The sequence below is a fragment of the Psittacula echo genome (assembly GCF_963264785.1).
Source record: "Psittacula echo genome assembly, chromosome: 4".
In the NCBI taxonomy this organism is placed as follows: Eukaryota; Metazoa; Chordata; class Aves; order Psittaciformes; family Psittacidae; genus Psittacula; species Psittacula echo.
The window spans coordinates 11,611,185-11,624,528 of NC_137738.1; the positions used below are offsets into that span (position 1 = coordinate 11,611,185).

At 43.5% G+C, this 13,344-nt stretch overlaps 1 protein-coding gene across 4 annotated transcripts in view; it reads left to right on the forward strand.

Annotated features, from left to right (window-relative positions):
* Window positions 1-3,258: 3,258 nt before the first annotated feature.
* The window catches only part of LIN9 (lin-9 DREAM MuvB core complex component), a gene marked incomplete at its 5' end in the record, with an annotated part of 37,404 nt that continues 27,318 nt past the window's right edge, over window positions 3,259-13,344 (forward strand). For 3 of the 4 annotated variants that reach the window (XM_080615327.1, XM_080615329.1, XM_080615330.1), the window contains 3 exons: window positions 3,302-3,931; window positions 12,023-12,055; window positions 13,084-13,178. In XM_080615327.1, coding sequence (XP_080471453.1) covers window positions 3,823-3,931; window positions 12,023-12,055; window positions 13,084-13,178 — 237 coding nt within the window. Of the gene's footprint in view, window positions 3,932-12,022; window positions 12,056-13,083; window positions 13,179-13,344 lie in introns of all 4 variants that reach the window. The other variant, XM_080615328.1, reaches the window with a different exon arrangement.

Sequence of the window (13,344 nt, forward strand, 5' to 3'; positions counted from 1 at the left end):
CTCCAGAAATTATCATTTTGGCACCTATGAGGAGAAATGCAGGTGTAGATCCCAACTAACATGACTTGCTGGTTTCCATTTGTTCCAGTGTGGAGGTAGCATTATAGGTTGGTGGGCTTTACAGGTCGCTTTCACAGGGAGAGATATGCCAGTACTGTCTGAAGGTGAGAAGAAGGAATGGCTTCCCAGCAACTGAAAGGGGAAACTACTGCTTCCCCTGCCTCCTCTTTACAAATTCTAATTCCATAACGTGATTAATGCAGCAAGACTCAGACTTCACAGGAATGTGCTTCAGTGACTGGAGAGCGCATTCTCCTGCCAGCTGTCTGTGCTTTTCTTCCTACTCCCAGTGCCTGCCTAGGGGAGATGAGAAAATGACACCCTAGCCGTCTGCGGGACACAGCATTACCTGCGCTGTGCTGACAAGACTGTAAACACGTTGATTAGTAGCTGGTGTAACCCTTGTCTTAATATCATCTGCAGTAATTAAGGAGAAATGGGAGTGTGGAAGTGCTTTCTGCAGCGTTTTGGTGCACACCATTAAGAGCAGTTGCCGTACATGACCCTTTGGGAAGGCAAATGGCATGAGCAGAGCAGGTTTAAAGATCTCCATCCATCTGTGCAAGGCAGGTGAGTCAGCAGCACCTAATGGCAGGTTGTTAGCAATGAGCATGGATGCTCTTGGTCCCTCTGCCTGTCTGTCAGAAGAGTTGTGTCATTTCCACACAAGTTCAAAGTGCAGGTGTGCCAGCATGGTGATAGGATGCACTGAAACTTTGGGTATCTGTGTATTGTCCAACAGCACTGGTTGTGGCTTTGTCACACAGGGTCATGTTTGTGTGACTGGGAAACACACAGGAGAAATGGAAAACCAGAATGTAGAGATACTGTGTCATTCATAAAAGGCCAAGATGTGAAAGGTCTTGTATAGCAGGAATCCTCATCATATAAGTGTCAATTGTTACGCTGTCAGCACAGTGGGTGGTAATGGCTTCTGCTAAATGTTTTCCAAATGCAGCTCCTGGAATGAAAGGAAGGAATACCCAGTGTCCTGCTGCTGGGAGCTGAATTCTACCTTCTGACCCAGTAGTTTTTAAGATGTTAAGCAGAAGGTATTGGGAAGTCTCTCTTGGCTCTTTAATCTGTTTCCTAGTTCTATCACAACGTCCAAAGAAGACCTGAAAGGCACTGTGGGTTTTTGGGTTTGTTTTTCCTCTCCCTCCTTGAAATCTAGGCTTTAAGGACTGTTGCAAAATGTGATTGTGCTGTAAAAGTTTCTCTTCCCTGACAACCCTTTGCCTTGGTGAAAGCTCTTGCATCAGGATGGCACTGGGCAACCGCTGCTTTCAGCACAGGGAGACCTGATGACAAGGTTTACAAAGCTCAGCGGTAAAATCTGTGCTGATGAACAGTGTCTTCTGTCAGCTGTGGAAGTCTCAGTGTCACCACTCATAGCTGAGCTTTAACATACAACCCTCAGAACAACAGGAGTCTGAGGAAATACAGGCAATTGCTGGTGTCGTTACACATTACTGTCTACCTGAGCCTGGACGCCTGGTCCATATCAGGCTTTGTTGGTGGCAGAGGCGATTTGTTAAAGGGGAAAACTGCACAGGGATTAATGTTGTGTGAATTTCGCCTTCGAAATAGCACAGATCACTATTCTATTGCTCGCTCTTACTAGTTTAGTGTTATGCCTACGCTGCTGTGTGTCTCAACTGTAGTGGCTTTGTTTCGTGCTGTGCAGTAAGGAGAGCTCTCGCTGAAATGTCTTGGGCCCTTTGGGGACTAAGGGGAGGGAAGGCTGGTTTAGCAGCCTTTAAAAAAGGCCTGAAAAAGGGGGTGGGAATGCTTTGTCTTTTTACCAAAACAAGAAGCCACAAGCCCTAACAATTCTTCTACAGTGTACGTAAAAAGCCCTGGGGACATTTCTACAGGGTTTTACTCATTTGTTTATTCTCTTAGAAACTCACTTTTCCCTCTCTAAGCACAAGGGCAGCATTGATGGTTTTTTTCTTATTTTAATTGCGTAACAACATGACCTATATCTGCCCCTCTCAACCTGCCAGAGTGCCCAGTCATTGAGTTCATTACCAAATTAAGAACACAAATTAAAAACTCTATTCCATGTCCCCAGATCCACATTTTCTGTGTTTTGCAGAATCACTGTTTTCACCTGCATGCTTTTAAAGCCACGCAAACAGGCGTAGCATCCATTTTGGATTACACCACAGTGCTGTCGGCAATATGTGACACAGATTTAGACTTGACTAATATATACTGTTATTTTGCACTTCAATTTGCATTTTCATATATATATATATATATATACACACAAGGCATTTTGTTTGGTGTAAGTAGCAGTAGGTACTGTTGTCAAAGCCCAGCACAAAGTCTGGTCCGTAAGCATTGTGGTTTGCAGTGATACCTCCCCACTTAAGATTTCTTGGTGCAGAAGCTTACAACTTCACTGTGTTGTAGAGAGCTGAGGGTCTCTGAACACAAAGACCCGAGCCCTAAGGGTTTCTGACACAAAGCAGCTAGCTATCTTTGCTGCCTCCAGACAGCTCTCAGCGGTCGTGGCTGGGGACTGCATTAGAGGGCAGACCCGGACAGGGAGCGTGTGAGGCCGCAACTACCCACTGCCAGGGGTTGGTTGGCTCTGCGCTGGGTGAGAACAAGTGAGACCTTGACCTTCAGGCCTTCACCTCAACTGTTTCAGCCGGCTCTCGGGCGACGGTGCTATGGACCGTGCCTACAAGGGGCAGGGTCGATCACGCTGGTTTTTCATTCTTGTGAATCTACTTCTGAAGTCTCACCTTTGCAGTCACTGCGGTTAGCCATCAGACAGCAAAGAAAAGCAGAGATACGGAAAACGGGCACAGTTTAGAAAATAAAAACATTACTTAAGGAAAGAAGATCGATATAACACAGGGATTGTTTAAAGCCTTTAAGTTAGCGGTGACCCTCTGGACCAAGTGACAGCCTCTCGCCGCCGAGCCGCCAGCCACCCGCTCGCCGGCACCCAGGAGGCCCGGAGGGGGCAATGTACACTTCGTGTCCCAGGCGCTGTCCCCGCTCCCGCAGCGGATCGGTCCGGTGCAGGGTGGGGTTGGGGGGGGGCCGATGGCTCCTCCCGCCGCCCCTTCCTTCCCTTCCCTTCAGCCGCGGGGCTCCCCCAGCGCCCGCCGCCGCGCACGCGCCCTGTCCCCCGGGCGGCAGCGCCGCCTCGCGCAAGGCCCCGTCTCCTCCCCCAGAATGCACCGCGCCAGGCAGCCTTTGAAAAAGCGGCGCGGCTCGTTCAAGATGGCGGAGCTCGATCAGCTGCCTGACGAGAGTGAGTACCGGCCGGTGCCCCCGACGACGACACCCGCCACCGGCGCCGCCGCACCCGCGCTCCCCTCCTTCGCCTTCCCCCTCTCCCGGCGGGACGCTCGCGCCGCGCCCCGCCGCCTGCCCGCCTCTCTCCCTTCCTCGCCGTGGGCGCTGTGCGGGGCCGGAGCCCGAGCCTCCTCCCTGGCAACCGGGCCGGCCCGGCTTCCCCCTCTCGCCGGCGTCGCCCCGCCGCTGCCGCCCCTCCCGGGTGAGGCCTCGGCCCAGCCGGTGGCGCGGGGAAGGCAGCGGGCGGGTAGCTCCTTCCCCAGGGTGCGACCCCCATTGCCCTCGGGGGTGCTGGGGCTGGGCCCCCCGCCCCGCCCGGGTGAGGCGGCGGTGCTGGCCGGGTGTCACCAGCCGTGCGGGCGGGGTGCGGGCCGGCGGCGCGGGGCCGGGCGGGGCGCACCTGATAGCCTGGCCCGGTGAGGGGTGAGGGCAGTGCGGGGCATGGAGCGTCGTGCCCAGGGGAGGGCCGAGTGGCCTGGTGCTCCTGTCCCTTCTGATCTGCGGATGGAGAAGGAGGGCTTATGTGTTTATGGTGTGTGCCGTGTACAGGGTGAGCACCCCTGAAGGACGGGGAGGGGGTTAGGGCGTGTGTGCATTGCATCTAGGGGGCACTGATAAATAAATGCAGAGGGAAGAGCTCAAAGACCCTGTGTTGTGTGTGTCAGTAGGTGAAAACTGGCTGTGTAGGAAGACAGTATGAAAATACATGCCTCCTTGTTGCACTCGTGCTTGTGTACATACAGACCTATACATATACATAGGGTTTGTGGGAATGTCATTTTCAGTGCACGTGAGGAGTGGGTCAAAACTTAGGTATAGATGAAAGGGACACATGTTGCTGTATATATGGATTTGTGACAAGGTTCTTGAGCATTATAGAAGAGGAAATTATTCAGTGTAAAATGTCTCTACATGCTATCTTGATATGACTTCTTAGCAACTGTAGATACATGCCAAGCTAAGAGTAAGGTATTTAATAGTTTCAATGCATGTGCACACAACAGGGTAGACTTGCCTTTTTAGTGACACTGTTTTGTGCATCACTATGCAAATTAATGAACATGCCAACTATTTCTATATCAGAACATTCTCAGAGAGAGGTGACTTGGAGGTGAAGTCTTCCTCCTGACTACTTTGTGGGGGTCTTTGTTACAACTACAACAACTGTCAGGAGAAGAATCGGTTATGATATGTGTATGTGGCTGGTGTCATCATGTTAACAGATTTATGAAGGATCTTCATAAATTAAGGATAGAACCGACACTCTCAATTTGATACAGCCATACATGTATGCTGTACTGTATTACAGTCTGATTAATACAAGTCATGGACCAACTGAAACAATGATAATTAATAATGAGCTGTGTTTTCTTGGTTGTTGAATCAACTTTACTTCTGCACTAGAATGGTCAGTGTTTAAGTTACTGTTTTTCCTTACCCATCTTCCAAGGTGGGCACCATTGTGTGTCAAGAATGTAAAGGATGAAAAAAACCCCACTTTTCATCTCTGCCACCTTTATATTGCTTACAGTGGCATCAGGAAGATGTGACAGGTCTGTTGCTTCACCTGTAACAGGTACTAGAACAGAGCATGTGACTCAGTTTCACTTAGGATTGTGCTGTAGTGCAGACCCTTTCCAGCAGGGTCAGTGTTACGATATCTGCTAGGCGGGTGAAGCAGACGCACAGTGTATGTGTTTGTGAAGGTAACAGGCTTCTCCTGTGCTGACTTTACCTCTAAGGTTTGTATTTACTGCAGTTTGGTGCAAGCAGGGGATATTTTGGTTCTTCATCAAATAGGGAGCTTCATATTTTCTGTAGAGTTGGTGAACTAAAAAAGCTAAAAATGTGAAAGTTTCAAAAAGAGTTTGCCTTGTGCTTCCATTCCTATTTGTTCCCATTTTGGTGAACTGTAACTATAGCCCATGTAGTTCTTTCATTTGCAGGCCTGTATTTAGATGTAAACTTAATCCTGACTGATTTAACGCTGACTTCATGCAGCTTTCAGTCTGCAACTTAATTTATACGGGACAATAAGTAAGCATTGCAAAATTGGGTTTGGCATCTTCCATTGTAGGGTAAAAATAAGATTCTAAAAAAGTTAGAATAGTTAATGGCTAACAGACTTTCAGATTTATGTATCGTCCCTGGGAATTTTCTCCAGCATAGCTTGTAGTGAGGTGCGAGACCATAACTGAGTTTTCATATAAGAAGAATTATAGGTAAATGCAGCATACTTGGTGACAAGAAAACTGGGATTCTGCAGTATGGTAGGAGCTATGCAGTTTCATTTTCAAAATGGAAACCTGATGAGTTGGAATTTCTCCCAGAGTATTCTGATAACACCTATTTGCCCTGTGGCAATTTCTGTATTGCAGCTAGGCGGTGAATATTCTTTAACCCAGGAGGGAGAAGAATGTAATGCACGATTGGGTCTCATAATGTATGCTTATGTTATCTGCTAAAGTTACTATTATTCCATTCTTCTCTAGAGCTGATGCTCTGTCTTTTTGAAATGGATAAGAGAGCTCACACCGACAACATAATAAATGGAGGTGCCAGTGTGTAAGTTTACGTGTGGTTCTTGTAGTTGAGGCTTCTTATTACTAGTGCTACCAGGGGAGTGTGATACAGTAACCCGGGATGGAGCAAAGCACTGTGAAGAAAGACCAATTCTGTGCAAATCCCCTAGCTGACAAATTCCAGAACATGAAAGGTCTCAGTTGCAGAAGTACTTCCAATACTAATAATGTGATTTATATTTTAGAGCCAGAATTTGTTTCTGCAGACTTTTGGGTTAGTGCCTGATGAGTGACTAGTTCTAGTCAATGCATTTTTCCCCCTTCTCACCTCCTGGTAATTTTGCAGTGGAGTTTTCCTGCTGAAAACTAGACAGCTATTTGTCTCAGAAGAGGAAAACAGTTGAGTGTATTGAAGAGTACATAATGCTGCCCTGTCTCTTGCTACTAGTCATAACAATCTGATTTGTGGGTTACTTGGTTATAAAGTATATGCAGTAGAGCCAAGGTGAGATTTTGGTAAAACAGAAATTGTGTACAAATGTGACTAGAGGACCGCCCTAGTTCTGGTAGTGACAGAGCTCTGTGGACAACAGCACAACAAAGCTGTGTCCTGGTGCTTTCTTTTGCACAAGCGAGTCTGAATGAGGAGGACACCTGGAATCAGCTCTGTAACAGTGAGAGTGAGATGCCACTTGTGATGGAAGTGAAAGCATGCTTACCTTACTAAATGATCATCAGCATGGGGCTGATGGCAGGAGTAAACATAAACCACTGAGCTACTGCAGAGTGCGGTGTTACTGTGTTTTATGTAGGCGAACACCAAGAGGCAGGTGAATCGAAGAAGGAAGCCAGACTGAAGTAGTGATAGGTATCTTTTACAGTACAGGTACTGAAAACAGTATATTGCCAAATACTGTACACTGGTAGATATCGCCAGTGGTGTTTATAGGGGCTTGTGTGTTAGGACAGGCATAAGAAGGGGGACAAGGATCTTTCTGCATGGTCTTTTATCCCGTGGATAGGGGTTGCAGCAGAAGGGTGGCACTTTGTGTAGAAATCATAGAACCATAGAATGGTTTGGTTTGGAAAGGACCAAGATCACCCAGTTCCAAAACCCTGCCATGGGCAGGGACACCTCCCACTAAGCCATGTGCCCCAAGGCTCTGTCCATCCTGGCCTTGAACACTGCCAGAGATGGAGCCGTTGTCTTTACCCTTAGCACAACCTCATGCTGTGGTTCACAGTCCGCATCCCCTGCACAGCCAGCTACTCAGCTCTGATGCTTTCCTGGGCAGCTGGAGGAGGGATGTGGCATATCTCTTGCCACTTTCGTTATCCATTCCTTAGGGGTCATGAGCCTAGCACCACTGTGCTCCGGACGTTTGAGGTATCTGAGAACTACATCAGGTTACAGCATTTGGGAGAAGGCTCAAGGTCAGTTTTGTGGCTGCTAAATAGTACTCACACCCAATAATTTTGGAATCATTCGTGCTTCATACCGTTAAAATTGTGTGTTCCTATGGTATCAGTATACTGTCCATCATGAGAATGCGGTGTTGCAAAAAAAGGGCTTTGGTATTGTGGTCACTGTCTGCACAAGTCCTGTAAAAGGACTCACATGGCTGGAAAACTGACTTCCATCCAATAGGTAATAAGGATTTGGAAACAGAATCACAGAATGGTTTGGGTTGGAAGGGACCTTAAAGCTCATCTAGTTCCAGCCCTCTGCCACGGGCAGGACATCTCACACTAGGCCAAATTGCTCTAAGCCCTGTTCAACCTGGCCTTGAACACTGCCGGGGATGGGGCAGCCACAGCTTCTCTGGGCACCCTGTGCCAGTGTCTCAGCACCCTCACAGGGAAGATTTTTTTCCTAATATCTGGTCTAAATCTCCCCTCTGTCAATTTAAAGCCATTCCTCCTTGTCCTGTCACTATATGCCCTTGTAAAAAGTCCCTCTCCAGCTTTCTTGTAGGTACCTTAAGGAATTGGAAGACTGTAAGGTCTCCTCAGAGCCTTCTCTAAGCTGACAAAATACACGTCAGTTTATTAATGGGCTCATAACACGAGGGAAATACTGATTCCTTCTTGAAGCAATAAATTATTATTCGTTTATTTATGCATTTACCTCTTCAACAAGCCCCAGGTTTTGGGGGAGTTTAAAAGCTCCCCACAGCCACTTTTATCCCTGATACATGCTTTTTATAGAACGGCTTGGGTTGGAAAGGACCTTAAGATCATCTAGTTCCAGCCCTTTGCCGTGGGCAGGACACCTCACACTAGACCATGTCGCCCAAGAGTCTGTCCAGCCTGGCCTTGAACACTGCTGGGGATGGAGCATTTACCACTTCTCTGAGCAGCCTGTTCCAGTGCCTCACTGTACTCAGTAAAAAACTTCTTCCTTATATCCAATCTGAACTTCTCCTGTTCAAGTTTGAGCGTATTATCCCTTGTCCTATCAGTACAACCCCTGATTTCCTAAATAATTTCCTCTTAGTGGCCAGTTGTTTGAGATGCTTCCTCTGCTGAAACAACTTGTGCTGAGCTTGTGTAGATGAGTGATCTCTCAGAGGGTTAATGACTCAATCTATAATAAAGGCTCATGGTTTTCCTTCTCCATGAGTTTCCCATCACACCAGTTGTAGTGCTGGCAGTGTAGTTTAATTACATAGGTTTTTCAGGTAGTCATGCAACCAGTGTTAAAATAACTGCTCATTTGTGCAGAATTGAGGAAAAATAGTGTAATGATCTGAAGAGAAAAGGTTTTACATTGTATAATTGCTGATCTGGATCCTAGAATTTTCTGTAGTGATTGAAATATGCCCCTTTGTGCCCACACGTTAGTAAAATCAGTAGCCATGGAACATCCCTGTGGTTACTTGTAACCTTTATTTTCAAAAATCAACTGTTAGGAATTCATTATGAAAGAATCTGAAAACACTTTTACAAATATAATGTGCTTGTGTGTGTTCCTGTTTAAATTTTAAGATCAGCTGTTGAGAAGCTGTATTGAAACTGCTTTGCTTCATGTCTGTACTGAAAATACACATCAGGGCATTCATAACTGCCTGTCTTGAATTGTAGTCATGCTTCACCTCTTCTGTTCAGTTATGATGTTTTCATATGAGGGGAGGCAGTAAGTAGTTGCTTGATTTTAAACTTGAACTCAACTTTAATTATTGAAAAGGAGAAAAGCTTTTGTACTTCTTTTCCCATGCTTCAAAGCCTATTTCCACATCACAAATACTTTTTGGAGGGCAGTCTCCCAGTGTTCCTTTTAAGTGTTCCATACTCTTGCAGAGCAGTTAGAGGAGGGTGTTTAGGTTCTCTTCATGGCAAATCTCTATACGTGCTCCCTTGTGCTGGGAGAAGAAGGCAGAGGCTATGGGAAGGATTCCTGGTGGCCGAAGCAAGGAGAGCTGTGGTTCAGGGCGAGGGGAGCTGTCCATCACCAGGCTTGCAGCTGCTGGAGCTCATCTGGTTTCTAGCATGAAAGCGTCGGGATCCTCATCATGCTAAACTCAGTGCATTTAAGGTTATTTTAATATTGATTTAGTTTTAATATTTTTTTAATCCAGTTTTACATGGACTTCATGAATATCTCTTCTTGCAAGTATTATAAAACACATAAATACACTTATTCCTGACTCTTAGTTACTAATGAGCTTCCTGCTACCGTACTATTAAATGCCTCAGAATCTAGCACACAGTTATTTTTACTGAACATCTGTGGTGCAAATATTTTACAGGTATTTTTTAGGCCAGAAAAGGCCATTATAATCATGTTATATTCTTCATTAAGCATCTGTTCTGTTTGGAATTTCTGTGCATCAATTCCATGCTTCCTTTTTACCTATGGTTTTCTCTTTAAAAATCAATGTAAGCTTGGTTTAAAGATTTTTTTAATAGTAGGGAGTTCAACATGACATTTCTTGGTATAGTTACATCAGATCTGTTAAACTTTGCATTCATTGCTAGCCTGAACTTACCTAATGCCATTTTCTAACAAATAGATCTAGTTACACCTTTCCTTATAAAGAAAGGCTGCAAAGCTATTTTACTGTCTGAATTATCTTCCTGTGTAGATGCTTGTGATCAATGCAGATCTTGACCTTCTCTGGGAAGAACAAGATTGAAGTGTCTTGCCTTTATCACAGTAAGGCATGTCTTTAGTTCCAGTTCTGAAAACTTCCCTAATTTTTCAAAAGTAGTCAAGTGTGAATACTGTGTTCAAGTAATGAATTCCCTAACATACACAAAGCAATACTCAGTAGGATGCTAAAGGCAAGACTAAGCCAATCATACAGTTTGTATTTGAATAGTATGATAGTGTAGGCTACTGAAAGGAGTTCTGCTAATTCCTGAGCCACTGCTGGATGTACTTCCTCCCTAGGTTGAGGTTCTTTTTACTGTCAGTATTAAGAAAGTCACCTCCATGATCCTCTGAACCTGGAGGAGCTGGAAATAGATTTTTGGTTGTAATACCTTAAGTGATGCATAGGCCTTATTTCTTCCTTTCCACCCATTTGTTTTTGGTGTTTGATGTTTGTAGAAATAAGTCTGTGTCATTGTCATAATAGGTATTTACATTCAAGCATATATTATGTACATTCAAGTGTATATTCTACTTTAATCTCTGTAATTGAAATGCTGGTTAAAAAGACTGCCTATGATTATACATTAGTTATTCAGAACAGTTGTGTACAAAATTACTGGCATTTAATGTGAGGCTGGGACACTATAAATTAATAAATATTTAAACTAAAATTTTGGATAGTTTTAATAAACTTAATCTATCCTGAATCACTTTTGCGATTTTTATAGTTTCTGAAATATAGTTTATATAGTTTTATATAGTTTCTAAAATCTGTATTAAATATTGATTATTTTTTATTGTAACACATTATTGCTTAGAAGATCATCCTGGTTTCTGGGTTTATGGCCCTGGTAGTATATGCTAAATGGAAAAAGTAGGGAGATGTACCATATTCCTTGAAGTTTGGTGCTGATGTATGTAGCCCCTAAAATCAGTATAGAAGAGTTTGACAAGAAACCCCATGTATCATTGTTGCCTCCAAGGTAAAATTAAGCTTATAGATATTTAGACTGTCATTTTTATATCCTACATATATTCTGAGGTGTTAAGCTACAGAACTGTTGGTGTTAATAATTTTCTGCGTCTTGTTATGTTAAAATAGTTTAGTTTAACTTTGAACTTGCCTAGATCAGGAATTCCTTATTTGGACACTTGTATTCCTAAATAAAAATGCCTTTTTCCGGTTACATTACTTTAGTTGCAGGTTAAATGAAAACAAATGAGTAGCCTTATTCTAGCATGCATCTGTTGAAGATTAACTATCCCATGTGGAAAACTCCTTGGCAACTAATGCTGTTTGGGAGTGGTGATCTTATAAAGCTAGTGGGTAGTGCAGTAACATTGTGCTGACCATCACTTCTCTACCTGTTGTGTCTGATGCCAGTTAACTAATGCCGTGCTGTGCTGACCCGCCATCATTTCACAGGTGAAGCATCTGAGTTTGCTGGTTAACAAAGGATCTCAGGCACTTCAGCTATGAGACTGACACACTCCCCCATAAAGCTTTGTTGCCTCTTGCTGAGTTGTTTTGTTTTCCACTGTTGACATACTCACCCTTGACTGAATGGATTGTTCTTGATTGATAGAGGAAAATGATTGTATGTTCAGAAGTGCCTGAGATCTTTCAGAATAGTGATCCATGCTGAAAAGCCAGTATCTCATCCATTTGATGATCCTGATGGCCCTGCTTCGGCCTCTCCATTCCAAATGACACGTACTTTCCCCAATTTGCTGTGTTAAACAAAAGTGCTCAGCATTTGAAGCTGTTTTGTAGATGTGAAACTAAAGGGGGAGGGGAGAACCCACAAAACATGAATATGCTTTCAAGATTCACTGGGTAATAAGCATATAATGCTGTATTTAGTGCCATGGAGGGAACGCTGGGTTCACTCATTCTGCTCTGAAAGATTCCATGTTAAATTCCACTTTCTGCCTAAGAATAAACTAAGAATGGGTAGACTCTGCATAGGTTGTATGGTTTGAAATAACTTATGATTTATGTGGACTTTTTGATACATTGCAGGTTCTTCAGCAAAAGCACTTGTGAGCCTGAAAGGTAAGAAATGAATGTGCTGTTTAATTGTACCCAGTCTGACTTCAACGTGTATTTAGTTTCTTGCTTCAAAAAGTTCAAGAAACTAACACTGAGGAAGGTTTGGGGTTTTTTTGAAATGTGATTGATTTTATTGTGTGTAGTTGTTTTATAAGCTAATAATTCTTGGTAGTTGAAACTACATATGTTGTGGTGTATTTAGACACTGCTTTTCTGAATGAAATTCCTGAAATGTGTTTTTTCTTCATAAGTACTGCCTAGGCATCAGGTTTGATGAGAAGATTGAGGTAATCTTTCCTGTGTTGAGGATGAGATGGGAGGGTTCTTAATGACACCTGTACATGTGACAGAATTTACAGTAGGAAGGAATTTCAGTTTTGTTTTCTGTCAGGAAGCTATGGGCTAAATCAAAAATCTGTTTCTTATATCTTTTTATTTGAAGTTGTCTATATGAACATTCATACAAATTTTGAAGACTTAGAATCTGCCCAACACTTTCTTTATACTGCCCAACAAGTTTCTTTATCTATTACAAGACTCCTGTTACACAAAGGAGACAACAGGTGTGTTGAATATGTAACTAGTATAGGTTTATTTCAGTAAAATTTGATTTACTTGTTGGTGTGCACCTACTTAATCGTTTTTAGAACCAGAAGAAGATCAGGTCTTGTAGAGCTTTACCCTCTCCAGGTTTCAGTTGCAGATGCTATATGGCTGTCTATAGATGCGTGTCAACCTGGCAGTGGAAGTAAGTGATTCCAGCAAAGGAGGCTTCGAGAAATCTTGAAATGCTGTCAGAAGGAACAAAATGTTTTGTTCATGTTTGTCCTTGTACTTAAAATCCGTTTCAGTTAGTGTTCAGAATGGTTTCATAAAAACACTGAAATCTAAAATCCGTTTGTAGTTGAATCCAAAGATGTTGCAAGTAACAAAAAGATATTGATAGTTGATGATGCTATACTAGCTTTTGGATAGTGGTTATGTTAAAACATACATATATTTATATTAAAGACATGATTTCTTCACAACAGAGGGAAGTTTATCCAGTTCTTGGAATGAAAAGTATAATTCTCTGCAGAAAACACCGATTTGGAAAAGCAAGAATGCTGGTTCTGCAGCAGAAATGGTAAGAAGCAATAAAAAGACAACTTCAGGATTGGTAAAATACCTTTGAGTGAGTCAAATTTAAGGATTAAAAAATTTGGCTGAGATTTATTTTCATAATTTCTGTATGTTAAACTATGTCCTTCCCAAGCCATCTGCGCAGTTTGAATATGAGCTGAAAACATGCT